Source organism: Xiphophorus hellerii, chromosome 3 (genome assembly GCF_003331165.1).
Source record: "Xiphophorus hellerii strain 12219 chromosome 3, Xiphophorus_hellerii-4.1, whole genome shotgun sequence".
NCBI classification, from domain to species: domain Eukaryota; kingdom Metazoa; phylum Chordata; class Actinopteri; order Cyprinodontiformes; family Poeciliidae; genus Xiphophorus; species Xiphophorus hellerii.
Window position 1 is genome coordinate 18,655,607 of NC_045674.1, and position 27,010 is coordinate 18,682,616.

At 38.0% G+C, this 27,010-nt stretch overlaps 1 protein-coding gene across 5 annotated transcripts in view; it reads left to right on the top strand.

The window, feature by feature from the left end:
• The first annotated feature begins 1,128 nt into the window (after positions 1-1,128).
• The window catches only part of fhod3b (formin homology 2 domain containing 3b), a 93,771-nt gene continuing 67,889 nt past the window's right edge, over positions 1,129-27,010 (top strand). For 3 of the 5 annotated variants that reach the window (XM_032556385.1, XM_032556392.1, XM_032556401.1), the window contains exons 1-3: positions 1,131-1,737; positions 7,921-8,027; positions 18,472-18,536. In XM_032556385.1, the coding sequence (XP_032412276.1) occupies positions 1,573-1,737; positions 7,921-8,027; positions 18,472-18,536 (337 nt within the window). In that variant the 5' untranslated portion in view covers positions 1,131-1,572. Of the gene's footprint in view, positions 1,738-7,920; positions 8,028-18,471; positions 18,537-27,010 lie in introns of all 5 variants that reach the window. The other 2 variants (XM_032556377.1, XM_032556408.1) reach the window with 2 other exon arrangements.

Sequence of the window (27,010 nt, forward strand, 5' to 3'; positions counted from 1 at the left end):
TAGAAGGATTCGTTCACTGCAAGCCTCCTGCCTGCCTGCTCCGCCGTGTTTCCCCAGCTCGCTCTGCCCCATCAGACCTCTGGCTCTCTGTCACAGCCTACCTTGCACTCACCTCGGGAATCTACATCACCATCCTCCACACAGGACCCTGTACACCTCTTCCCCAGAGCTTCCTAGAACCACTCTGAAGTAAGCTGTTCCTATTACATTTCTGATCCCCTCTGGCCTGACCTTCAGTAACCTACTTCTCATTCCAGGCGCCTCCGATTGTGTGACGCTAGCCGCTCCCCAGAAAGGGTCTGAAGACCTGTCAATTGTTTGTACCTTTTGAAAATAAACCTTATTTCCTTACTTGGACTTGTTGGTTCTGCATGTGGGTCCGAAGGGTGAATCCGAACATGACAGAGCTTACAAACACCTGTGATCTTGTCTTGTATGACACCTCAAAATACAAGGTCTAGTAATTATTTGGTGTCATTTCCTAGTCCATTGTGCTCTTCCTTGCCCCCTGTGCCATTTCTTTCTCTCTCCTCAGAGCTTCCTTCTTCCATCTTCTCTCCCATCTGCAGCCTGTTGCCTCATTATTCCATTCAGTTTTATTTTTAAATTAATCTAAAACATTTTCAACATGAGAAGTGCAGAAACTGTTTTTTGTTGTTGTTTTAACAGGACTAAAGACACAATTGTGGACTGTGGGTTAACAGCCAAAGACTGCTATAAAATTTACATCATGTTTTACATTTTTTATTTTCTAATTTATTATCTTAATGTTTTTTTTTTGCTTTTATTTGATTATCTTATGTTTGTATGCTGTTGTCTGATGCTTCAGATGAGGTATATTTGACGTTAAATTCTCTGACTTATGTTCTTGAAAGCACTTTAAATAACCCCTTGCATGAATGGTGCTATGCAGGCAGACTTGGCCTGCATTCCCTTTAAAACAGAACTTAGAATTTGGTGGATGTAAATGCAATAAATAGCTGTATAAAACAAAATGTGATATGTTATATTTATTGACATTTTATATTTTGAGTGTTTTGCTACGGAACATTCTAATTCAAATCAACTGCAAAGTCGATATTATTTGCACGTTTTATTTTAGCCACTAGAGGTCACGGTTGCGCCTGTAACATGAGCTCTTGTGGGTCCGCCGGCTGAGGTCCGACTGCTGAATCCCTCTGGCAGAGTTTATGCATCGTTCTCGCAGACCAGACACCAAGTGCAGCAGTCCCGTCCGAACACCGCAGTCTGCCTGCAATGCCCTTGGACATTGTCGCTCCGTCCGCCTCGGCAGCGCTCTGACCAGTCCGGTTTCCCAGCGACTTATCCCGGACCAAATATTGCGGCAGCCCCATCTGCGCAGTGTGAAACTCATGGGGAAGCTCCAAGGATAACAGGGTGCGGGAGATCGCCACTGCAGAGAACCTGCCGGTAGTTCGCAGCCCCCGCAGCAGCAGCAGCAGCGGGAGGAGGAGAAGGAGAAGGTGAAGGAGGAGTGTTGCGCTGGTGTCAGAGGTTTCAGCGCCGCATCCACTATTCTGATCACTTCATATCACCTTGAATGGATACATCATGGCTACGCTTACATGCAGGGTGCAGTTCTTAGATGACACCGACCCTTTCAACAGCACCAATTTCCCAGAGCCCACCAGACCGCCTCTGTATACCTTTAGGGAAGATATTCCTCTGATCAATCAGGTAGCTGGAGTCCACAGGCTGCTGAAAGCACCACACAAGGTATGTATACAAATATTTATTGCTTGTGTTCTTATTCTTCAATCAGCTGAGCTACACTTGAACACTCTTACTTAAACCAACAATTGCCCTAAGCATGCTGATGGGGTTACTAGGTTACCAAACCAAGCTGGATCATTGAACAAGGGACCTGGTGCAGAAATGTTGATGGAGCCAAACAGTGGTTACCTTAGTTACCCTCAGTGATGCAGGAATGAAAACCTCTTACTATTTCTGAAGGGTTGTTGGTAATAAATTAATTTTGAACATGTAAAACAACAAAGTTTACATTCTATGTATTTTTTCTAGACTTAGAGATGTTATTTTTTGTTGAATAACAAAAATGGATACCTGTAAGTAAAGGGACTCATTCAACACCTTGCTCAAATATTCACCCTCTGACAGACCGACAGGAAGTAGTCCACCATGGTGAAGTAGAAAATAAATACTTTTCAACTTTCCTCACAAATGAAGTGTGAAATGCATTTGTATTTGAATAGCTTCCCTATCCTTGAAGCATCCTAAAATATGATGCTTTCACTGCTGTGCATCACCAAAGGAATGATGTATTGATGGTGACATGTGCCATGTTCATTTTCCTCCAGACTTCACATTTAGCATGTAGGCCAAAAAGGTTTAACTTTATTCTCATCTGACCAGAATATATTCTTCCCCGTGTTTGGTGTGTTTCCTAAATGCTTTGTGGCAAACTGTGGCCAAAAAAAAGGCCAAATTTATGGTGCGCCTCACCAATAGTTGATCTGTCAACAAAGTGTTCGACCAGAGCTATGGATCTCTTCAGCTCTTCCCAAGTTAACATTTACCTCTTGACTTCTTCTTTGATTGGCGCTCCTTTTGGCCAGCATGGAGGTTTAGGCTTAGGCGAGTCACCAAGTTTCCTCTACAACTTTCTCCTTGACCTGTCAAGGAGAACATTAAAGTACCACTGGACCTTGTGGTACTTTAATGTTCTCAAACAAAATCCTGAGACTTTTTTGTTACTGAACTTACACACATTGGGGACTCGATTTACTAGTGTTACTTGCATGAATTCGTAGAACTGAAATGCACACTTTTTAGATTAATAGAAACATTACAAACATGTTACATGACAAAATGTAAAAGAAATTAAAAAAAGACTGTAGAGGTCTGGTTTCAATGCAAGGCACAGTCTGTTATTGCTAGAAAACTTTTTATTCCTCATAAACATAATATTTGTTAATGAAGCAGAGACTGTACTGAATGTGCAGGATTGTATACCTGTGACTTCACAGCTCCTGTTACAGTGACTGGGATGAAATGCTCAGCTGGGCAGAGTTGATGTGATTTCCTTGTCAGATTGACGAACTTTGTTCTTTAGACTGTGCCGCAATCTGCTTTCAACATATCTTCAGGATCAAGGTGATACTTTTCGCATTATTCATCTTGCAACAGCTTGATTTTTTTCTCTCTCGACAATATCATAGCCATTTTTAAATAGCTTGAAATCACCTACATGTTTTTGTTTTGAATGGTGCAATTGTTTTGATCAGAAAAACAACAAGAATAGTTCAATTTCTTTCTGTTTGTTTTTCTTTCTATGTCTTTTGAAGGCTTCCCAACATTAAAATCTTTAGAAATGTTTGTTTTGGCTTTCTAGTTTGACCATGTGGACTCAAGTACATTGAAAAGCAATATCACCTACTCACCTTTCAAAGTCAAATGAAACATAGCTGCGTAACCTATCATACTTTAATGTGCTTTTATCTTTGTTTAATAGGGATGCCACATACCTCAAAATGTAATTTGGTTCTTCCATTGTCCTCTCAGATCTGTGTTATTGCAGACTGTTTACACAGAGTTGGAGAGATGGAACCTTTTGGGGTGGTTGTAGATTACCACAAGCTTGCTTCACATTCAGACGCCAGCTTGCTTCCATTGACAGGATGTGACAGAGAAACTTTGAAGTATTTCAAATGGAAGGTAGCAGTGAAAAATACATAAAACAAACACTGACGTACTAAAAATGAGCCCAATTTTTGTTTTCAATCCATTGGCATTACTGCTTGGGTGTAATTTCATTCACTTTATCTCAGCAACAACAATGGTGTCACAGTATGTAGCAAGTTGTTCTGCGATTTACATTCTTTAAAGAATTTGTTTTAAGAGTGACCCTGTAAATGGCTCAAGGAACAAGCCTTCAGCCCCAGAGCTCAGAGGTCAATCTGATATAAATAGTGTGCTGTTCACACATGGTGTCCAGGGATTCAGACAGCTTGCATGTGCTGTTTCTGAGCTGTCAGTTTCTAAAGCTGAAGTTTGGAGATCTGTGCATGGGTGTAGTTAATCCTGCATTAAATTGGACTGTGTTATTCATAGAATAGCACCTGGGAAGAAGAAAAGCTTAAAGTCAACATGTAGGGTGCAGAGTGTGTGGTCTTGCTATGGCATTTTTTTCTACAAATAAAAATAGGGTGACAGTAGCCTAGGAGGTAGGAGTTCATCCTTGTAACCCTTGGGCAAGACACCTCACCCACCTTCCCTGCCGGTGCTGGTCAGAGCAAACAGCATCTAGGATAACTTTGGAGGAGATGCAATGATCCACAACTCAGGTGCGAGACTCATTTCACACCTATCGGCGTCACAGTAAAGGAATGTGCTTAGTGTTTGCTAGCACGCATCTGTAAATCAAAGCTCTGCCATACCGCTTCTGGTCTGCTGCTGTTTGATTCCAATTCTGGACTGTGACTTTACCAATTTAAACTTCAGAGACAATTGTTTTTCTGCATTTTTTCTGGCCCCATAATGAGAAGCTGTGTTAAATGAGAAGTTATGTAAAACACTTTAAAATACAGGTTCCTCCTGTGAATTGCTGTTCTCATTGTCATGCAGAGCTGAGGTTTTTCTCCTCTATGCATTTTGAGGAGTTGTCGCAGCAGAAGGCCCCTTTCAAAAGAATGCATTGTCCAACACTGTGCCTGACAGGAACTTCAGATTACTGTTGTGGTTTCTCATTCATGCATCAGGTGTGCTTTGGTGTCACATGCCTTCAAAAGAAGACCCCAAGTGGCTTCATCAAAAGCTTTATGAAGGAGATTTCTGGATTTCATCTGGTGTGACTTAGAGTTCATTGCACTTTGCAAACACAGATGTGCAAGGTAGCCACTACAGAGGCAGTACACGTATGCAGGCGTGTGCATACGGTGTGCTTAGTCGACGGTGTTTGCTTCTAGATGTCTCTCCTTGCTTCAATAAAAAACTGGAGTGTGATAGAAGGTTTAAATTGGAAATTGCATGGTGTTTATTTTTAGTCATTTTTCCCTGCACTGCCTCTCTGGTCAGTGGACCACAGCATGGTTGTTGAAGGGAGAGGCCAGACCTCAGTGCGAGCAGAGCACTTGCGGTTACTTCTCTGGACTTGGCCATCGCAGTGCTACTGTGGGTTCAAGTCCTGGGCAGGCGACAGCCAAACAAATCCCTGTTTCTGATAAGTTGTGACCTGCATTCCTTCTGATTCTTGGACTAGGGACAATTAAGCGCACCACCCTGGCCTTGCATTACTTGTGTACCAATAACTGTGATGAGTAATCCAGGCTGATTCTATAATGAGGAAATATAAGAGAGTTAAGAGTGTTAGTGAAAGTGTGGATACATAGAGAAACAGAAATCTTTGAGTTTGCCTCTTTGCTTTTTGTCGGTCTGCTAGTCATTTATTGGTTCCACAGTTGGGTAATTATTGGTTACAGCTGCAGGACTGATTCAGTGCTTTGTCTATTTAAGGTAATACAGAGTGAAAAAACAGACAGCAAAGGTTTTGCTCTTGTTTTCTGTTCGGTTCATTGAGTTCTTGGAGTGTAATGCACAGGTAAAGGGCATAAAGACCTGGATTCAATAAAATACAACCAAGTTTTTTTGGTAGTTCAGTATGGGGTAATGGGAATTAGTTTCTTATTTTTAGCATTGCATTTTATATTAATGCCACTGTAGAAAACCAAAGTCATAAATTTACCAGGTTTGTTTGAATGCTTTATGCTTGGATTGTCTCTAATGTCATATAATCTTACATCCTTTGCTTTGATGGGCTTGTTTTTCCTCTTTTCTTTCTGTCTCCCTGTGACTTTCTATATCTGATCCAGTCTTTAAAAAAGCACTCACGAATAACTAATTTTTTTAAAGTTATTTTGTTCTGTTGCATCATCTTTGGAAAAAGTTGGCATTCATACTTTTTGATGCTAGTTTATTTCTTAAATAAAAATAAAGACCAGATAAATAACTGTTTTGAATCCTGTTCAACATTTGCAAAAGCCAGTTATTGCAGCAGAATAAAATCATAAAAAGTAAAGTATTTAGTTTTAAATCGATTATTCCATATACTACAAACACAAATCCTGTTTTAAGTCAAACATGCCCATTATCCCATAACTTTTTTCCAATCATCAGTAACCTTAAGTAGTAGGGTTACCAAGTTACAGCTCTGAGAGACAAACTGTAGAAAAGCTTTAACACAAAGTACCAATTCCAACTATGTTGCCTGTTTTTGTAGTTTGGCAAATATGAATGGTTTATGTACATTATTATTATTATTATACAACATATTTTCAACAATTTTCCCAGCTCATTTCTTGTCTGGTCCTTTTGATCAGAGGACAAGTCCAGTTAAAGGTCTAATGTCTTTTAGAAGACTACATTTTTACATCTGCCATGTCTTTCAAGCCATCAACTCTCAGGTACATAACATGAGCCATGATGACCTGATGAACCCAAGAACGCAATATTCTTTTTCCATTTTTTAATTTCTGGCCTTTGTTATCTTCCTGACTATGTGCAATAGCTCAATAAATTTTATGCAACCCTGTTCTTTTTTTCTTCAAAAACTTTTTATTGTTGCTCTGACTTCACATACAGGTAGGTGTAGGCAAGCAGTTATTTTTTTAATGACTTCACATCCACATACATTTGACTTACTTTTATGGCATGGTTTCTTGTCCTTCCTAAAGAGTGGCTTAGGCGAATGGATGTTCACCCTTTGCATTAGCATAAATAAACACACTGAATGGATATTAAAGGATTACTAAATTAAATATTCTACTCTCTATGATCTACTTAATAAGATAATTTAATTTGAATAAAAAAATTGGCAACTGAAATAAAATATCTTTTTTGTTTTAAGGATATTTTCACATCATTATCTGCTGAACCAATGAGTAGAGGGGACTGCAGCTCTGAATCAGAAAAAAAAGTCAGAAGGAGGGTAGGGGGGGATTGAGAGCTATCCCATCTAACCATATGTTTTGTCTCAGTTCCAAAATTTGACACAGTCTTAGAGTGCAGTAATGCAAACAGAGTGGCTGAACACTTCAAAGCCACAAAGTCTCTTCCTGTGATGCTCCATCATGTTTAATGAAGTTACTGTCACGTACAGAATGAAGGAAGGAAGTGGTAGTGCATCAGCCTGGGAGTAAATGGACTGTTGTAAGAAATCCTACATGTTACGTATTTACTACACATGTTGCTCATTATAAAAAAAGATGTTGGAGATTGCCTTCAAATCTCTCCTCCTTTGTGTTTCATTACGAAGCAGAGCGAACAGATCTACCCATACTACATGTTGTTTTAGACACCCAGAGTGTTAGTGCAGTGGAGCAGTGCCAAGTCTCTGCTCCTGAAATCAAATGTTTGGACTCTTTTAATGGTATTTGTTTTCCTGTGTTCTGCTTCACTGCTGGAGCCGGGGTCCTGCGGAGCCGACAGACCTCCAATATAAATAGGTTAATATCTTCAATTTAGAGGTCAAGCAGACAAGTGAACAGACGCTCTCATTCTTCATCTCCTTGACCCGAGTCGGGTGATGACAACCTTTAAGGACCAGATGAATTATACCCTCACTGTGAAATCATCGCGCTCGATGATAGTTTATCGGACATGGTGGGGGTTGGAGCAGAGAGATAAGAGACAGCAGACAGAAAAGCAGCTCTGACCCTTCATAGCTTTACTGTGTTTATCGCCGAAGAGCTCTGACATGAGCTGATAAAAGAACCATCTTGTCATGTCTTATTATAAGTACAGTGTTAATGTAATATATTCATTCAGTTTAGCTTTCTTTGGGTTTTGGTGTCACTTGTTTTACCTAATGAGAATGGATCAAAATTGCATTGGTTAAATCTAACCTCTTTATGTGTGTGTGTGTGTGTGTGGTTGCATGCTTAGCCGGATGACTGCGCCCTCCAGCTGTCCCATAATGGAAGCTATTTGGATTTGGAGTCTACGCTGGCAGAGCAGAAGGATGAACTGGAGGGTTTTCAGGAGGATGGAGGGTAAGATAACAATCGCATCCTTCTCTGTCTGTTGCTTAACTTTTTCCTTTGCTATCGCCAAAACTTGGAAACACCAAAAAGAAAAAAAAAAGAAGAAAGAGGCTGTAAACAGCACACAGAATGAGAAACACTCTCCATTACTGGCCTGAAGTTGTAGACTAAAATAAACTTGAACACTGCAGTAAAAAAAAAAAAAAAAAAAGAAAAAGTTGGTCGTATACTCCTTCCACTTCAAAAGCTCTGTGTCGGACAGATGCCAGACAAAGCTGAAAATACAAGAGTTTCTGGCCCTACCGAGCAGGTGGATACAGTAATATACATTACACGCCAGACTCTGATTTTCCCGGAATCAATTGTTCATGCTTTAAATTAGCTGTCAACCCAGAGAAATATATATAAAAGAATGATTCAAGAGTAACTTACTTACAATTGCTGATTACAGAAGTCTGGCTTTAAAAACAACCCAAATATCTCCCAGCTTTTACAGTCAACCATAATCACTGCAATATGATTACTGTTTAAGAGAGAGAGACTGCAATTCAGATCCGATAAGAAGGAATTGTTATAGTTGGTTATGGGGACATACGTTAATGTCATTCTTGCTGTATTTCTGTGGCTAATCTGATCCAATTACAGTGATTTTAATGGTAATAAAACCAAACTGTATGAATTACTCAAAAATTCGTTTTCCAGGCATTAGCTGAATGAGTTCTGCTTCCCGCTCATGCAAGGGCATTAGATTTGTTTATTAAAAAAAGGCAAGGTCTAAAAGTCTTTAATGATTCCACCCTTTTACAAGTAAAAGCCTGCTTAAAATCAGAATGCCTTCTTGACTCTGAAAATCAATGAGACGCTATTTTGAATCATATTTAGGAACAGTGCTTCTTGCTAAAAATGTTCAATGTAATTAGATCTGATAGCAAGTTGAATTTAAATTTCCCATTTCACACCGTCATCTCTTCAACCCTGAGGAGGAGAGTAGTAGTTGCCGTCCCTGGGGTCTACTAGAAAGTTGTGCTAGAGATGCACTTAGTACATGTTAGGTACAAGTGGATGATCGTCAGGTGGATTGCTCCTAAAAGGTGACTGGTCAGTCGGAAGTTCAATAATCCGATACTTTTTAAAATTGGTCTATGCACCATAGTAAGCTGTACCATTTTGCACTGACAACAACACTATTTGGTGGGACATGCTGCAGAAAAGTTACTAAAATGTATCTCTTTGACATTTTAACCTCTGTCTATCAACTACTGGATTGGAAAATGTTTACTCCCTTTGGAAATCTCAAAGATAGAGCACATTATACATAGAGACTGATTTTGTAATACTAAATGATAATATATGATGCTACAGACAGTCCAACATGTTAAATCCCTAATCATTTTGCCTTTGTTTTAGATCCTTAGTAAAATTCAATGACTCTTCTCTTACACAACCATGTACACATTAATAATCACTCACAGGAAACTTGAAGAAATGCACAGATTTTGGATGTTGGGTTTATATTTACATTTATCATTGTTGGTAAGAATTGATTAAAATCATTGGTGACCTCAAAATACCATCTACTTCAAAATTGTTGTAAATGATTCTTTATGTTCTAGTGTCCAGATTTTTTTTTACTAAAAAGTGAAAAAACAAACTTCCTCAAAACGGGGGTCAAAATATAAGTATGTTGAGAAACTTTCTTGTCATAGACACGAAAGTTCTCTTGTTTGTGAGAACTTTCATATATAATTCTCACAGACGAGAAGAACACGAGACACCTATTCATATTATGGTGTGATTTTCAAAGAAATTACAATCTTCTTTTCAGTTCAGTACAGTTTAACTGTATGCCTCTGGGTGGGATGTTATGGCTGTGTGTGTCCCAAAACTAGTATGAACACAGATATGTTCTTCTTTTCAGAGTTCAAATGGCATACTTTCATAGATATGGGAAAGTGTATAAAGTCTGTAGCTGCATCTTACTATTGTTGAGATGCATATGAAGATGCAGATGTACTGTATATCTGCCTTGTATGCTCATGGTGCAAGAAGACTGGATGCCAAAGGTAAATTGTGCTCCAGATTACCTTTTCGTGAATTAATTATTGTAGTATGCAAGGTCTGATTATCAATGTGGCGACGCTGCTACAGATTAAATGGATATTTTAGAACGTTAATGTCACAACTCTCACATGCATGCTTTACAAGAGATTTTACAAATCTACTTCACAAATGTTATATAAATGACAAAAAATAACATCATTCAGTCACATTCAACACTATATACTGCAGATACTCAGTTTATGAAGATTGAGAGTCACTTACTTTGAGATGGCATTGCAGGTGCTTGAAACTGAAAGTGAAACTGATAGCAAGGCTAACTTTCAGATTAATTCATCAAATAATTACTACTTGAACAGGACATTGAAATTTCAATCCCAGATGGACTGCTGATCGTCAAATCTGGTAAAAAAAACAACAACAAAAAACAAGATGGTAACATCTTGACAAAATTAACCTAACACTGATGCTGTTGAGTGGTTTGAATTCAAATAGGCAGCACATCAAAAGCAATCCAGATTTAAAAGATGTGACAGTACTTGTTTCCTAAAATTCCCAGCATACATGTCAGGATAGGAAACCGTGTGACTGCAGCTCTTGCATCTTTTTGCTACATACCAGAGGTCTAACTTTTTCCATGTCTTTTATAGCGCTTGGCGTCCTTTATCGTGTGGCAGCAGTGACGTATTCTAAACCACTTAGGTTGTTGGTTTGTCTTATGAGTAACCACTCTGATCTCTTTTACATTGACACTGTTTTTCATTAGATCACCGAGGTACACACAGTTCTACACTTCAGTTGTAGCAAGCGCCTAATATTTTCCTTTGCTGAAAAGTCTGCCTGATACAAAAAACTACACTTTGCATTAACATGACTCCTGGGGACAGACAACGAAATTGAGATTCTAAATTGTGTTAGTTTAATTTCAGTTTCATGCACTTTGTTTGGCCTTTCACTTTATTGACTCCATATGTTTTACATGAATGGTAGAGCATGCTAGGTATATGCTCTGCCCACCTTAGATGTTCACAAACCAAAGGTTGGCATGAGAGTTCCTGGTTAGCTGTACCGCAAACATGTATGGATTTATTTGTCTAACTTGGAATTCATAAGCGGCTCCCAGCCCTGGTGTTTCTGTTGGACATCGAGAGTGCCGTCCGTTCCCAGTTCCAGCTGAAATTGTTGGGAGCTTATGAGGAGGTTACAGAGAGCTGTGAGGTTAAAGCGGTCCACTTCTTCTCGCGTCAAAGGCCGAGGCTGCCAGGGATTGTGTCATGCCAGCTGGCATGAGGTGGTAGTATGGATGTAGGTCATTAAATCAGAGGAGGCTGGGGGTAAAGGTGGTTGGCCAATTATTTAGTGAAAAATAATGGTTAGTTCTGCTTACTGTTTTTTTTTATGGCGGTAATGTGCCCGGGAATTTACCTCCTGCAGTTCAGCACACTTTGATCTCATGATAATAATGCCAAACTGGTGTAATAAAACACTTCACCTTTATTTTCTCAATTTTTTTATTAACTCTTTCTGTTTTTCAATCACTCAAAATGTCAGAAAATATTCAGAGTACTTGAAAAAGTGAACTGTAAAGCAACCAGCTTCACTAACCTAAGCAAAATGATGTCATTATTCTTTTCCTCCTAGTTATCTACCAACTGAAAACATTCCTGAACCTTCTTGATTATTGGCAATTGGATCCATGTGCAATTGATATTAACGACAGGTTACATTCCTGAGGCGCCTGTGTCATACTTAGTGTCTTTACAATCAGATTAAAGTATGATCCTCTGACACAGGGCTGCAGAGCCAGGAGATATCCATGTCATGGTAGCTTAAGGGCCTTAATCACTTCCACACCATGTTGTGTAGCTTGGCTACAGAAAGTTGTGACTTGTACATTCACCCTCCCGCCTAATCACTGATGCAGCTTCTCTTCAAGTTATTAACTGACCAGTTTGCCAAGACGTGCTGAGGCATTTCTGTCTTTAGGTAGTTATCTTGTTATTAAAATTTTGCAGCCGCGAAAGACTGAATCAATGCATTTCCAGGACTCTTAAAGAAAATGCAGGTCTTATTTGCTTTAGTGAATGCTTTTTTAAAAAAAACTATCTGTTGGTACAGTTGAATTTTTTGGAGTATATCTCTACCAACTTTGCACATCTAGAGGCTTCTACCCATTGTTTTTTTAGATTAGATGGAGTGTCCAGGAACAACAGATCCTAAACTAGATTTAGGTATAGACTTTTATTCATCTGTTCTGTCACAATAATGTGCTTTGATTTTAACTCTATTGTTTAGGGTTGTTTTTCTTTTGTTGTTCTGTAGAGTTTTGTTTTGTATGTAGCTCTATCTTCCTATCAACTCTTACCTGACAATGTTGAACAAATACATCACCACATCCTGATGTTTCCACTTTCTTATGTCACCTGATGATGATGATGTGTTTGATATATCTGTGTTTGATTGAGCTATGGATCTGTGCAACTCCTCCAAAGAAACCATGGATGTGCTTCTCTAATGCTCTCCTTGCCTACTTTTTTGGTTTTGGTGGAGATCCATGTGTTATTAGGTTTGCTGTGAAAACAAACCTAATTTATTCAGATTGAACAGTGCTTACTAATATTGTCAAAGCTTGACACATTGCTATATAACTTAAACGTCTTCGCCACTTTCTCTGTGTCGTCTCTGGTGCATTCCTTGATCTTCCTGATGCTGTTTGTTAAATAATGTTTTCTAAATGCTGAGCTTAGATTATACAGAGGTGAACTCTGCTTACAAATAAGGGACTTCTGAAGGTAAAAGGTTTGGTTATAATTTATTTTTTGGGTATGCCACATTTTTCACATTTTCCTTTTACCATTATTCTCCACCTCTCTTGATTTACCACATATGTTACAAGTAAAATACATAAAGTTCATTGTTACATGACGATGTGGACAAGTTCAAAGGGTAAAAATACTTTTGCATGTCATTGCCTTTGAGGCATTTATGAAGTTTTATTTCTTCTGAAGGACAAACTAGGCAGCTGGAGTACTTCCAGTGTAACTGGCCATGATGATGTTGATTAACTATTGAACTGACTAATGTTGAGATACATTCAAGGATTTTGCTGACATTTGTGACATTGATTGGCGGATTATTTGTTAAGTTTTAAGTCCTTAAGGAAAGACTCCACTCCCTTGATTGTCCTCAGAAGATCAGAGCAGTTGGTGACTACATAATTGATTTGGCATGGAATATTTTATTTTGGTGCAGTGTGTGTGTGTATTCCAGCTTATAGCATTTCACTGGTGTGCGTAATTCAAATGCAAAAGCCAACAATTTTATGCTGAAAATACTTTTCTTAGTTTTATTGCCTGTTTTTTGATGTGTTTGACAAGCGTTTAAAAGGCAGGCATATTAAAATCTAACTGTTCGAGCTCTGCAGGCCTCAAATATTCAGTTTCTCATTATATCCGTTCATTTCTCATAGGAGAGCTCTGCTTTCGCTTTTTTCCAACAATTTTTTTCTGACCGACTTGGACACTGCTCTCAGCACACACAGGATTTTCATTTAAGGGAGAAATGTGCATCTGAAAATAACCAGAGAATTTGTCAATCTTGCAGCTAAACTTTACACAGAGAGTTAAAGCACTATTATTTCACTATCTGTGTTTTGTAGTTAAAGACTATTGCTGACAATATAAAGCCATCTTATAAATGATGGCTTTTTTTCTGTGCATGTGTAAATGTTACCAAAGCATAAAGTCGGTCTGTCTTATAAATTAGAACTTAACCTGAGTAGATCAGATGCTGGTGGTCCATTGGTGGACACGGATGCAGGAGTTTCTTTGGTAAGAAATGCTGAGTCAGTAGACCACTGTGGGGCCTTCTGGTCTCGCATTAATTGGTCTTTGAGGGGAAGATCTGGCTTAACTGCAGTCCAAGAGTGTGTGTTCACTTTCTGGGTACACATTTTGTGTTTCATAAACAGGACCAGTAGTGCTCTCTTAGATAAAGCCAGAGAGTTTAGACTGGGCAGACATGCCCATGTCCAGTCAGTGCTATAAACTTTACTAAAGATGCAACCTAGAAAGAAGTGAAGGAACCTTACAGAAAACAAAGCATGTTGGCCCAGTTTCTGCCTGTAGCAGTTGATTGACACAGCAATTGACTATTTGAGTTAATTATTGTTTTTTTAATTTAATTAAAACCTGGAATCAAGTGGTTAGCCGTTTTATACACTAAAGGTATCTTACCATTATAAGCTTGTAGCATAACCTTCTCTGAATAGAGATGGGGAACATAAATATTATATTGTTTTTAAAAGTGTACTCAGATAATTAAACAAATAAATGTAAGTGCACCGCTCAAGCCTTTAACTGGCAGAGATTTATTTTTCTCTCTCTTAGCAATATAATACAAAGATTTTATGATGTTTATAGTAAACTAAGAAAAACAAAAAATAAAAAAGTTGGACCGTCACGTGTTTATAGATTGAAAAAAAAAGTGGGAATTATGAATCTACTAACCATTATATGAAATTTGTCAACATTTGAACTTTTGGTAATGAAAGCCAATCAGAGGTAAGCTGGCATTTTTTTTTTTTTATCACTGGCAATATAATTAGTTCATCCATAATAGACATGGGGTGATAATAAGGTTGTTGCTGAATGATAACCTTAAGTAAATATACTGGGCTTCACAGTAAAATGTTATTATCAGACACATTTAGAAGTAAGTTTATAAAATGATGTTGCTATTATGACAGAACATGGCTGCGTGAATTGACAGTCACTTTATTTAAAAATCATATTGAACTAGTTCATGTACTCATGACAATGTAGTACCAGTTCCTTCCTGCTAAAGGTATTTTGTCAAGGAAATCAAGGAATAAAGTCTGCCGCAGTCACAAATTTGACTGTCTAGTTTGCTGTGTTTTTTTTAACAGAGGCACAAAGTGATGGTGCTGGTCATTTCATATGTTTGCAATTTAAGAAATTTCATATTCAAAGTCGTGACCAGGAAAGCTGTGTCTTGCAGCAGCCCCTTGTGAATGACAGATAAAACACATGTTAAAATATGCACAAAAATAAAAACCCTCTATGTAAAAATCTAAATAACCCAACCAATGTTGTGTTTTCGTATTTTACATCTACAATTTAAAAACAGCTCTGGAAAAAAATAAGAGACCACTGCACTGAAACCCATTGAAAACCTCATAGTGATTCCATAATGAATGACCATGGAATAAGAGTTAAATATTGATTTAACTCATCCTGAGTTAAAACATTAGTATTGTTTCTAAATGAATATGAACTTGTTTTCTTTGCATTATTTGAGATGTGAAAGCACTGCATCTTTTTTGACCATTTCTCATTTTCTGCAAATAAATACAAAATTTTTGCTTGGACTCAAACCTGTGACAGCCACATAGGACTGACGCCTCTGTACAGGCATTTCATGCTTTACCCCTGTGTCACTGCTTTGAACTGAGGGTTTTTAAATCTTAGCTTAGTTGTATTTTATGTCACATGAAATATACAGATGATTCCAATAAACATAAACTTATCTTGGGAGAGAAAAAAAATGCATTTTGTCCAGTAAAGAAAAAAATTTAAATTTATGTAAGATGAAACTTATTCATCTTACATCTTTGTCATTGTCTTGGTTGATGCCTATATTGAGTGTAACTCATTGAGGGATGACATACAGTATTTCAGATTTTTGTTAAACTGTTATTAGGAATTGTATCTCAGAGGTTTCCTTTGTTTAGATTGCTTATATAGCATCATGCCTATCCTATCTCTTAATTTTCTTAAAAGTTGTATAGTGAGAATATGAATCTGGAGGCCTCCCTGTACAACATTGTTGAATTTTCATATTTATGTTCATTGGAGGTGTACTTTAAAATCCCACTTATATTCTATGCATGTTTGGTTAATTTGATAATGAGAATATCGGCCTGTGCAGACTCAGGTCTTTGTAAAGATCAGATATCCTGTTGCAGAGAGAAAGCAGGCATTCGTGACAAAATGGCTCTAGTTACCCGTTTACCTCGACAGCATCACAGTGGATTACGTTCCTGTTTGCTGTCTCATCTCACCGGGGAAGGCCTATGTTGACAGATGTTGCTCCTGTATTGCTTCTGCCTTTTGCAGGATGCTATATTTGAAAAATAGTGAGTATAGGCAGGCTTTCTCTGACTTATAATTCCATTTTGTAAATAATATCAGAGCAGTTTAATGCTGATCAGTCGGGGGTACAAAATCTGTTTTGTCTGCCTTCCAACGCTGCCTGTTTGTGACACAGCATTAGTATGAGCTTCTTTCTTTGTTGCCAAGCCTTTTCTTTGACTGTCAAACCCACTCCTGGTCCAGAACAGGCTGCCGTTGGCCCTGAGCCAGCCTGAACAACCACACAACCATAGAAGCCCATTTGTCAGTGGTGTGAAGGAGGGGGTTGTTGTGCAGTTATACCTGCTGTGCTCTTGTCTGTGTTGGTGTCTAGCTGATTTGTTTGTGGTTTCTTTAGATATTTGGGAGGTTAAGGGCACAATCTATCATCCAAAGAAACAACGGAGTGGACTTGAACAGCAAAATTCAAAGCTGGCTATGGAGATCTGCTGCATTTAGATGTCAGTTTAGACATTAATCAATAAGACAATTCTGACCAATTTCCAATTTAGGCTTTTGTAAACTTTTTTTCAGAAGTAAGAAAGAAAAAAAAAAATCAACAACTTTTCTGAACTCAATTTCCCAAGTACTAGTTTACTCCCAGTGTCAGTTGACTTGTTTGCTTATAGAAAAAAGTTGAAGGCAACTTGGCCACAGCAGCAAGTGTGAAATGGAAAAGTAATGAAAAAACAAGTTTCTGTTGGTAAAGAGGAACTACAATGAAAGAAGAAAACATTTTAAATTTTCTGATTGTCTTGTAATTGGTCAAGCTAAAATCGATTGATTTGGATTACCAATCAACTTCTTGATGCATCGTGAGCCAAACTAGAAGCATTTCAAACAATTAATAGTGTACCCTAGTAACACAGAAAGAGGGAAGATGTTGGAAAGTCATAAGTAATTGTCTGGTAATTAAGGTGTCAAACAGTAAAAAAAAAAAAGTAAGAGCTTCAACTTTATCCTTCAGCAGATTTTTCAGACTTCTGTTTATTCCACACAGCAGAGGAACCTCCTAAAATGGCAAGATTATCTCTCTTGAAGCAAAAACACTTTTCTAATGATAACTGAATTGAATCGAGGTTCTTTGTTGCTGTCTTTGTTTTAGATTCATTCAGCTATTGTAAGCAGCTGACAGGATGGTGATTGGTTCTTGGCACATTTCCATTTACACAGGGAGGGAGGAGATGACCTCCAAGGTCCTCCTGTCTTTTTTCTGTTTTGGAAAGGAATTTTTCCCAGTTTGGTGTGTTGTTATGACCAAAATACAAATGTCGGGAGAAAATGTATATCGCAGCTTTTTGAAAATAAGCACATTTAGAGATAAAATCAAACCATCTCCTGTATATATATCTTTCAAGCCAGAAGTCTACAGATTAATGAGCTAAAATTAAATCCTAAGTTCTCAGTATCAGTTTGACTAGCTAGCTTTTTTGATGTATTTTTGAAAATGTTCTCCATGGTTTTGAGTTTGTAAGGCCCATTTTGCATTATTGTACAAGAACTTCAGAAGCTGTAGTAGAAGACACAAGAACAACACTTAATACATTTTATTTTAACCTTCGTGTTCTTACTAGTCATTAATATTAGGGGCCTATGTGTCAGATATGTTGGCTATAAGTTTTGAATCCCTCATAGCATGAATGAAAAGCAGGCATTTTCCACAGAGCATATAGCATAGCAAGTTTCCTTTTAATTAGGCTCTTAACCATCTCACAGTCCAAAGAGAGGGGATTCATTGGAACACTCAAGTTTTTTACCCTGTGTGTAGTCCTGGTGGGTCACACTGACCCCGTGTGTGCTTATACAAGGATTGTTTTTGTGTGGTTTCGGGAGCTGACAGGCTAATGGGCCATCTCCATCACTTCCCTGTTGTCCGATTGCGAAATCTGCCATGGTCCTCCAAAGAGTCACTGCGGGAGAGTTAAATCTTTGGTCTTCCACTGATTTCATTGGAAAGCGTTTCACAGATGCTGAAAATAGCCAGCTTAGAACGTTCTTTTATCAGCATCCTCACTAAACGGCTGGTCTAGATAGGTAGACCAGCCGTACTGAAACTCAATTTAGTTTTGAAGGTGCTCTCTGGATGGGAATAGATCTGGATGAGTTTTTGACTAGCTGATCACCTTTGAATGCTTATCAAACTGAAAATTGTCCAATTTTACACACAATCTTTATTTTTTTCTGCATCTCTATTTTGATAACCTAAACACAAATTGTTAGCACTTTCTTTTTTTTCTTTGCAGGAGGGGCAAGAAACACAGCATCATTCTTCGTTCGCAGCTTTCAGTCAGAGTTCATGCCTGCATTGGTAAGTAATAAACTCCACCCTAATCTGTTCATATCACACATGAACATAATATGAGCTTTAATTACCTTTTTTAGCAGCACATTGCTTCCTCTGCATCCTTTTTGAACTTAAACAGTGGCAGTTGTGGGATGGGGCCCAGGGCCTTAATTTGTGTGACAATTAACAGCACTTCCACAACATACTAAACAACAGAGCAGTGGCATGAGCCAAAGAGAGTTCTGTGTTTTTTTGAGTAATGTGAGGGAACCAGCACAAAGAGCTGAGTGGAAACACATGCAAACACGCACACACGGCGGCATGTGTACAGACACACGTGCGTCCAATCTGATTCAGATGTTGGCTTTCAGATTTCGGTTTAACTACACTGACGTGCTTGTTCCGCCTCTTTCTGGAAATACAGTGCTGATAAGTGGGTGCTATTTGTTTTGCTACCTTATTTAATGTTATTTTGTCATATAAAGTGACTAAACAAGCTTTTAAAAAGTAATTAACTCACAGAGTTTATTACTGACACATAATGTCTGCAGCAGTAGCACAGTAAGGAGGAGAATATTTTCTCTTAAACACACACCCCTCCTGCTGGCTTGAAGTGCAAAAATAACTCAAAATCTGCAAAGGTTATTAAGCTGCAGACTGTCAAATTTCACTTGAGGTAAAATCCACCTAGACAGGGTTTATTTAAATTAGGTCAACATGATCTGAGTCAGATGTTTGACTGGAGCCGAGGATGCGCCAGTCTTGTGTCCTTTCCTAAAATATGACAACTGATCAAAGAATTAGTGACATACACAAGGATTAAGAGAGAGATTAGGTTTGCTTATGTGGATAACTTCAGGGTTTCTTTTCTTCTGAGAGTTTAGATGCTAACTACGTAAGTGATACTGTGGAGCTATTTTATATTCAAAGCTTTTTTTAAAACAATGCTGTAATTGATCATCTTGTTGACGGATTGTCGTTGATTTCACGACAGGTCACGAGTTCAATATGGCTGTGGTTGTGAATATTTGTTTGAAACCCCCTCTAGTGTGGATCCTTCTGTCCCCTGCTGGTGCCTGGCTGAGCTTAGTGGAGCCTGGGGAGAGATAGACAGACTCTAAGTGGATGATGGCCCTCTTTCTCTATAAGTTGACAGCCACCTGTTGCCCTTCACTCTGGTCCCCCTTGGTGGCTCTCTGTGTGGCTAGCTGATTTATTTTGTCTAGCTTAGCCAACCACTGTTACTGTAACTCGTCCAGACATTTGAGCCTAATTTTATCAGACTAGCAAAGTGACCTTTTGGTCCACTGAGCACATTATACAGTGATTTTCCTGGTCTACAAAAGACATAATGTGTTAGTCTTTCAAAGTGAAATGGCATGGGTATTTAGGATTGGATGCTTGTTATACATTTACAGATCGAGTACCAATATTTACTTTCTGTTGGGGTTTTTTTCTGTTTGTTCATCTCAAACTGTGTAGAAGTGGAAACACTATTAGATTTCCAACAGTGATGGTGAAATGAAGGCTTCTAGAGACTTATTGTAACTGAATTTTTTAAATTTCATTTTAAATGTATTCTCACTGATGACTTTGCATCAGCACACCCACAATGTTGAGATGTTTATCCTAGAGGCTCCCTCCTTGGGTATGAATAATGACTTGGTTTCAGCCATGTTTACTCTATTCTGAGTCATTTACTGCTATTTTGTGGAACAGACATTGTATAGAGTTTAAACTTCAATTAAGTGGTACATCTTTAAGAGAGTGTTTTCTGGTGCTTTTTTTTTTTTAGATTTACACAAAACAGAACCAACCTCCTGTTTGCCTTTTTGCATTATAGCGTGTGCAAACCACAGCAGGACCTAATCCGGGTTTCCTTAATCATAGTCATTAGCACTTACATGCATATGTCTGTTCAGGGGTAATAAAGAAGTGGAACAAAATGTCTCACCCACAGAGCTAATGGTTTATGAAACTGTAGCCTTCTGCATTAGTAATTTGTTCATAAGAATGAAGATTACTCTTGTATACTCAAAACACCTTTGATATGCAAAAAGAAGGTTTACCCATGGATGTTTTTGGAGCATAGATAGGTATTATCTAAATCTTCTTTAATAACCAACAACTTTAGGAGAAAACAAAGCAGTAGTGTACATTAGATGCCATAAACCAGAATTATTTTTCATATGGTTTCTCAGTACAAAAATTTTCCAAAATGCATTCAAACTGAAATGATGTGATGCATACTTAGTATGATAGCTTGATAGCTATGATAGCATTTCAATGCACTCAGGTACCCACTATCAGTAAATGCTCATTGAGCAAAAGGAATTGCTGCAAAGCTTTGAAAGAGTCGACTAGGTTGCCATAGATAGGAAATGTTTTTACTAAACGGCATTATACACTTTGCCATGACATGACCTTTGTTGTGAATTTGAGCACTAAAAAAGAACTTTTTTAGTAAAAAAGAACTTTTTTAGTCATAATAAAGATTTTGAAAAAAAGTAAAATAATTAATCCAATATGACATATGAGAGATTTATTTGAATGTATTATTTTTTTATTTTGTTTACTCTGTGTGACATTTGCATTAGGACATTTGTTCACCAAATGAACAGGATTTACAACTAAATGTTGTAAATCTCCACAATATTTAGTTTTGGAGTTTTACAGAAAGTTCTTTGATTTAGTTGGTTTTAAAACATCCAAATTTTTACACAGAAAAATATTTCTCCCACTCGCTGTACTTTTTTTCGCATCCTGGGCCAACAGGGACACGGGTGATTGCAATGACATTTCAAAAGTTAAAAATAAGTTGAATATTTGTATATTTCTCTTCAACTACTCTGCTTACACTATCTGGTTTTTGTATTTGCAGGAGACATGGATACTTTTTGAGGAACATTTATTTGAAGCAGTGAAGAATTATGTACATTTTGTATGATTCTTCACTAAATAACTAGTTATTGGGAGATGAATAGTTAATAACTCCTAGGCATGCTGCCTGCAGAAAATGTGGGGTTTTCTCTGTGACTGTTTCGTAAAAGAATGCACAAAGGATGCACATCTTGTACGCTGAACCGGGAGCGGTGTCCCCCAAATGGTCTGCGTTGTTGCATGAAAGGTGTGTGCGAATATGAACGGTTCACAGCCACATGACTTGTGTGTCGACTGTTAGATAAAGCATGCTGGAGCTTTTAGTCTTGAGAATAAGAATTGTCTTCAGTACCACAGCACTACCCTCCAGTGAGACTTTGTTTTATTTTGCTCACCAAAATTGCCACTGTTTTAAAATGTGACTAAATGAGTGCCATAGTTCTTTAATAAAAACAAGGAAAATTACATTTAGCTGATGTGGTTTTTCTCATTAGGTAAGCAGAACTGGTGATGATTTGGTCTTTGTTTATAGTTGCATGGCCAGCCCAGCAGCTGATGGTTTGGAGAAATCAACTCATCTTGCTCCATTCTGCGTGTTAGCCTCGGCCACAGCCTGTTTATATTGTCAGGCTGTAATTATTGTCAGTGCGCTAGATGTGGTATGAAGAGCCTGATTAAAGCAGCTTATGCTTATTTTTGTATTGTCCGTAAATACAATATGGCCTCATCTTGACTAGTGTTGTCTCTGAGACTGAATAAAAGGGGAAAAGGAGGGTCACTTATGGCGGCAGACTATTGTTTAGTTCTCATAATGTCTAAATTTGAATACCAAGTGAGAAATGAATCATGTCCTCAGTGATCACAATCACACAAACCAATTTCTGATGTGGGAAATGTGTCAATTTCAAACAGAAATATCCGTTAAGCCCCCCAAAATGTGCTTTTACTGTCATCTTTGTGTTACTCGTTTTACAAGAAGCTGCTGTAAATCAGTCAGACATCACAGTTTACCCAGCTGTTGCAACCCTTTTTTTTTTCTAAACATGTGTTTTTTATTCTTTAAAGTAATAAATCTTAACAAAAAATAAAAGCTTAAATTTGACGGTATTCACCTGCTAGGACAGGTTCATCTGGCACAATGCCGATCCTCTCTGCAGGGTAGCAGCTGAGATCAGTGGTGACACATCCTTGGTGGGTTATCTGGCTTGTATTTTACAACCTCTTGCAAAGTTGGCTAAGGGCATTGAATTATGCACTGCAATACACTGTGTGTAGTCTTCTATGTGTGACATGTGTATTTGTTTTATGCTATAATTTTCTTAAATTGGTAGTTTTGATTACCAGTTTGACAAATGGTGGTTGTAAAAAAGGATGTTTTTATTCAGTGGAGAAAAAATGGTTGCTGCCGGCTAAAAGCTAACACCTGCAGTTGACAGACCACTGACGTTTGACTTTTTAATCTTTGTCTAATTAAAGTTTTATGAACAGTTTAGGATGCCATCACATTATTTTGAGACCATGATCATTTGCCGTTAAGCTGGTTTTCTTACAGTGTTTCAATGTATATGACTCCATCTCATCAATTCTGGTCAGCTCCCAAATCCCTGCTAAAGAAAGGCTTTCCCACAGCATGATCCCACCACCACCATCTTTCACATGTGTTTACTTGCAGGCAAAAAAAAAAAAAAAAGCATTTGATCTCATCTGACCAGAGCACCTTCTTCCACATATTTTCTCTGTCCTCTACATGACTTGTTTCAAATTGATAACAAGACTAGTAAGACGTTTTAAATCTAGTAACATCAACCAATGCGCTTCTATTGTTTTCTATTTTCTATATTCAAACACATGAATATTCAGGAAATCATTTGTAGATTTTTTTCCTTTATTATTTAGAGTTGCTAAGGATATTTGGGCGATACTGGCTAATGATAGAAACCATGATTAATTATTTAGCAATGAGTCACACCTGACCTACCTGACCTGTGAAGCCATGAACTGCTACAATAGAGTATTCAAGCTTTTGAGTTGTCATGCATCCCAAGAGAAAGAATTGAATGAGTTAATATGCAGAGCTTTCTCAACAATGTCTTGTTTCCATATGATTGCACGAGACTATGGGTGCTCTGGTCATTAAAATTCTGAAACTAGTTTTCTTTTTCACATATCTACATTGGCAGAATTAAACAGTGAACCAGTGTTTGTCAGAGTGGGTTCAAAAAGATCTATTTGCACCATAAACTGAAGTCACATTGAAGTCACATTAAAGCCAGAAAATCAAACATTTCTGTGTATGGAAAGGCTGGAGAGGAGAATAATTAAAAACATTAATGTCCCATGGCACCCATGGGACACAGTGGAAGATCAAGTGGCCCAGACTCTCATTTCTTTGCTTCGCCTCACAGAAAGCCTAAAATAGGATGATAGACTCAGAGTCACCCCTAGAGGCCAACCTAAACAACAATGTGCCAAGGAGGAGAAATCTTAAGAAGCAAAAATGAAAAGTGGGCAGAAGGGATCTTTCTTTTTCTCTAGAAAACCAGATTGTCTGAAGGGTTGATGGTATCACTCGTCTCACACTTTGTCGCACTCAGCTTTTGTATACATTCTGAGTTTGCATCCATATGCAGTGAGATAACATTTCTGAGGTTAATGTGTGATTTAGGTGTGGCAGAGTTTTCCTTGTATTTTGTCCCTGTGCCGTTTCTTTCTTTTTTTTTCTGACTGTATGATTAGGACTGATTGCTGGCCCATGCAAACTTGTACACAGCTGTAACATTAATTCATACAAGCACACCCATTCCCACATTCTCTTGCACACACTCCAAAGGCATGCACACATTAAGAAGCCATCTGTTTCCAGTTGGAAGGCCCCTCAGTGCTACTACTCACCCATCCAGGAAAGAAGAGAGCTGTCTACTTTTTCATCTGTGGGGGATTTTTTTCCCTCCTTTCTTTTCTTGTTTACAAGATTGAGGGGAAAAAGGGTGAACATGGGGTTCTGACCAAAGGACTGAATCTCTGCATAACAAGAGATGCATCACAGGGTTTTACAGAAGTAAGTGATATTTATCTCATAGGTTTATTTCTGACAGCTACACAAACTCTTGTCGGAAAACAACAACATATAGTGCCTTTTGAAAAAGGCCCATCATGACAGCTTAAAGAGAAGTTCATGTGAACCAGACCGCTCTGAGGTTCTCCACCACTTTGAGTTTGCAGCAGATCCCACTGAAACAGGCAGGTGGGTAACATCCGTGACCACAGACACTAAACATCTGACTGCTGGCGGGGAAGAAGAATTGGAAAGACTCTATGTTTGTTTTTGCGTAAACCAATATTTATTTGTTGACTGCACAGACATGTTTACTTATGAAGGATTTGTGAGATTCTAGAGCTTGGGTTTGAATTGCCTCTGGTCAGATTTTTTGCCTCCTCTCCATTTCATTATTGGATAAAAGATGTTTGGGACCACATTAGAAGCCCTCAACACATTTTTTTTAAGAAAAGGTCTAACTTTAATTATCCGTTGAAAGGCAGAGTTGTTAAAATTTGAGATTAACTGATGAGAATTTTGTGGCCAAATTTCTATTCTTTAGTAAAGTACTATAGCTTATTTTCATCGACTAAATTGAAGACCACCATTAAATTAGTTTTAATTTATTCTCGATCTTTTGATGGTTCAGTATTTGAACTGGGACCAAATACAAAGTTATGTACCTTGTGTGAGAAATCAGTCACTGTAAAACAGAGGGTATTATCAATTGGTGCAATTAGCGAGGTTAGTATTATTAGAACAGCAGTGTCTGTGATTAATCCTTAATTGAAAATCCTTACCTTTGATCTGTGATTTAAAAATGTCACCCAGCAAATTCATACATTACATGTCAGACAGATGTTACAAGTGCCAAAGGATAAAACAGAGCAGTTTTTCCATACTCTGTTAAGCCTTCCACTTATCTACCTCTGCTGCGCTCTCACACCCCTGAATAACCCAAATAAAATATCAATATATCGTAGGAAAAGGTTTTCTTTGACATAACGTCTTACCTTCTGTGCTTTCTCTATTTTCATTTTTAAGCACCTGGCTGATAATGAAAATGGCTGCATTTCTTCCCGTAGTAACAGAGTCCACACCATAGAGGGTTGTTGTCAAAAAACCTGTTAACACATACATACTTCCTGTTATCAGTCTCTCATGCCCATTGTTGCTGCTTAGTAAGAAAACTAACTAGTTGTTTTAAAAGTGCCCAGAAGTCGCTTAATTTCGATGACTTGGTCTTATAATTGGTCATCAGTGGTGAATGTAAAGGATGTTGTTGGAGTGAGTAAAAATAAATGAACCATATTCTTACAATTCTTGTTTTTCTTAATCCTTCAACTCCAACTTTCCTCCTTTATCTGGGCTTAGGCCCGGCAAAAGTAACAAACGAAAGACGCACAAATAAATGTACTTTTTTCTTAACTTACTTATTTTATTTATTTATTTTGTTTCTCAGTTTACATTGGTTAAGTATGCCAATATGGATTATCTTTTTTTTTTTGCCATTTTTCTCTTTTCTTTTTATGTTCTGAACTTTCTTTAAAGTATATTTACATCTGTCAGCATATAATCTGTGAACCTTCAATTGCCGTTTAGTATATCATCTCACTCATATCTGTAATTTGACTTTGGGGTTATATTATATGGGAAAGAAGACTGCCAGCACTGCCTTTAAAATGGCTGACCTTTAACTCTGTGCCCTAGTGGCCCTCAGCCAAATCCCTGTGTGCCATGGAATTCATCAGACATCCTCCCTCATATGTCATGCTGGCTCCTTTTCTCTCCGTCAGCTTTGATGTGGCTGTCTTTGTAAGGAAACATCTCTTTCCCTCTGTATCTATAGAAAATGAGAAATCCACACAAGAACCAAAACAGTTCACATTTTCTTTTTTTGTCACAACACCAACTGTCACTCATGCACTATAGCATGAAACAGGCTTATTTTTTCTTCTCTTCACCTTGGATCAAGTAGTGTTGCCACAGCTGGCTGGCTTTGAATCATTTACCATTGCTGTTTTCCTTTAATGGAGGATTTATTGGATTTTCGTTACATTCATGTGCCGTGATGGATCTGGTCTTCGAGCTGCCTTCAGCTGGAAAAACAGGGATTGATATGTTTTGTTTGAGCATTAGTTTGAAAGGATGTGACAGTCAATTGTTGCTCTGAAGCAATGCTTAAAAAGTGGTAGAGGTTCATAGCATCTCTTTGAATAGATCATCAATAGTAAGGTAGAATGCTTTAATGGCCCTTGATTTTTGCTTCTCTAACTGTCAGTCTCTTGATCATGGTGACTTTGTATATTTTATTTATCCTGACTTTTCTTTTGAAACACAGGACAATGTGACCAAATCAGTAACATTGCACTTCATTTTTTTACACAACTATTTTGGTGTCCAGGATCTCTGGAACAATGGAGAGATGAGAGTGAAGAAAGTGTCTGAAATCCAAGTGTTTGAAAAAAGTGAGTTTTAAGAATATACTTTCTAGACAGCTGATTTACTAAAGATGTGAGATTAATGGCCTAAAATAAGTCCAGCTCACTGACCAGCCAAAACAAAACAACAACATAGAAGG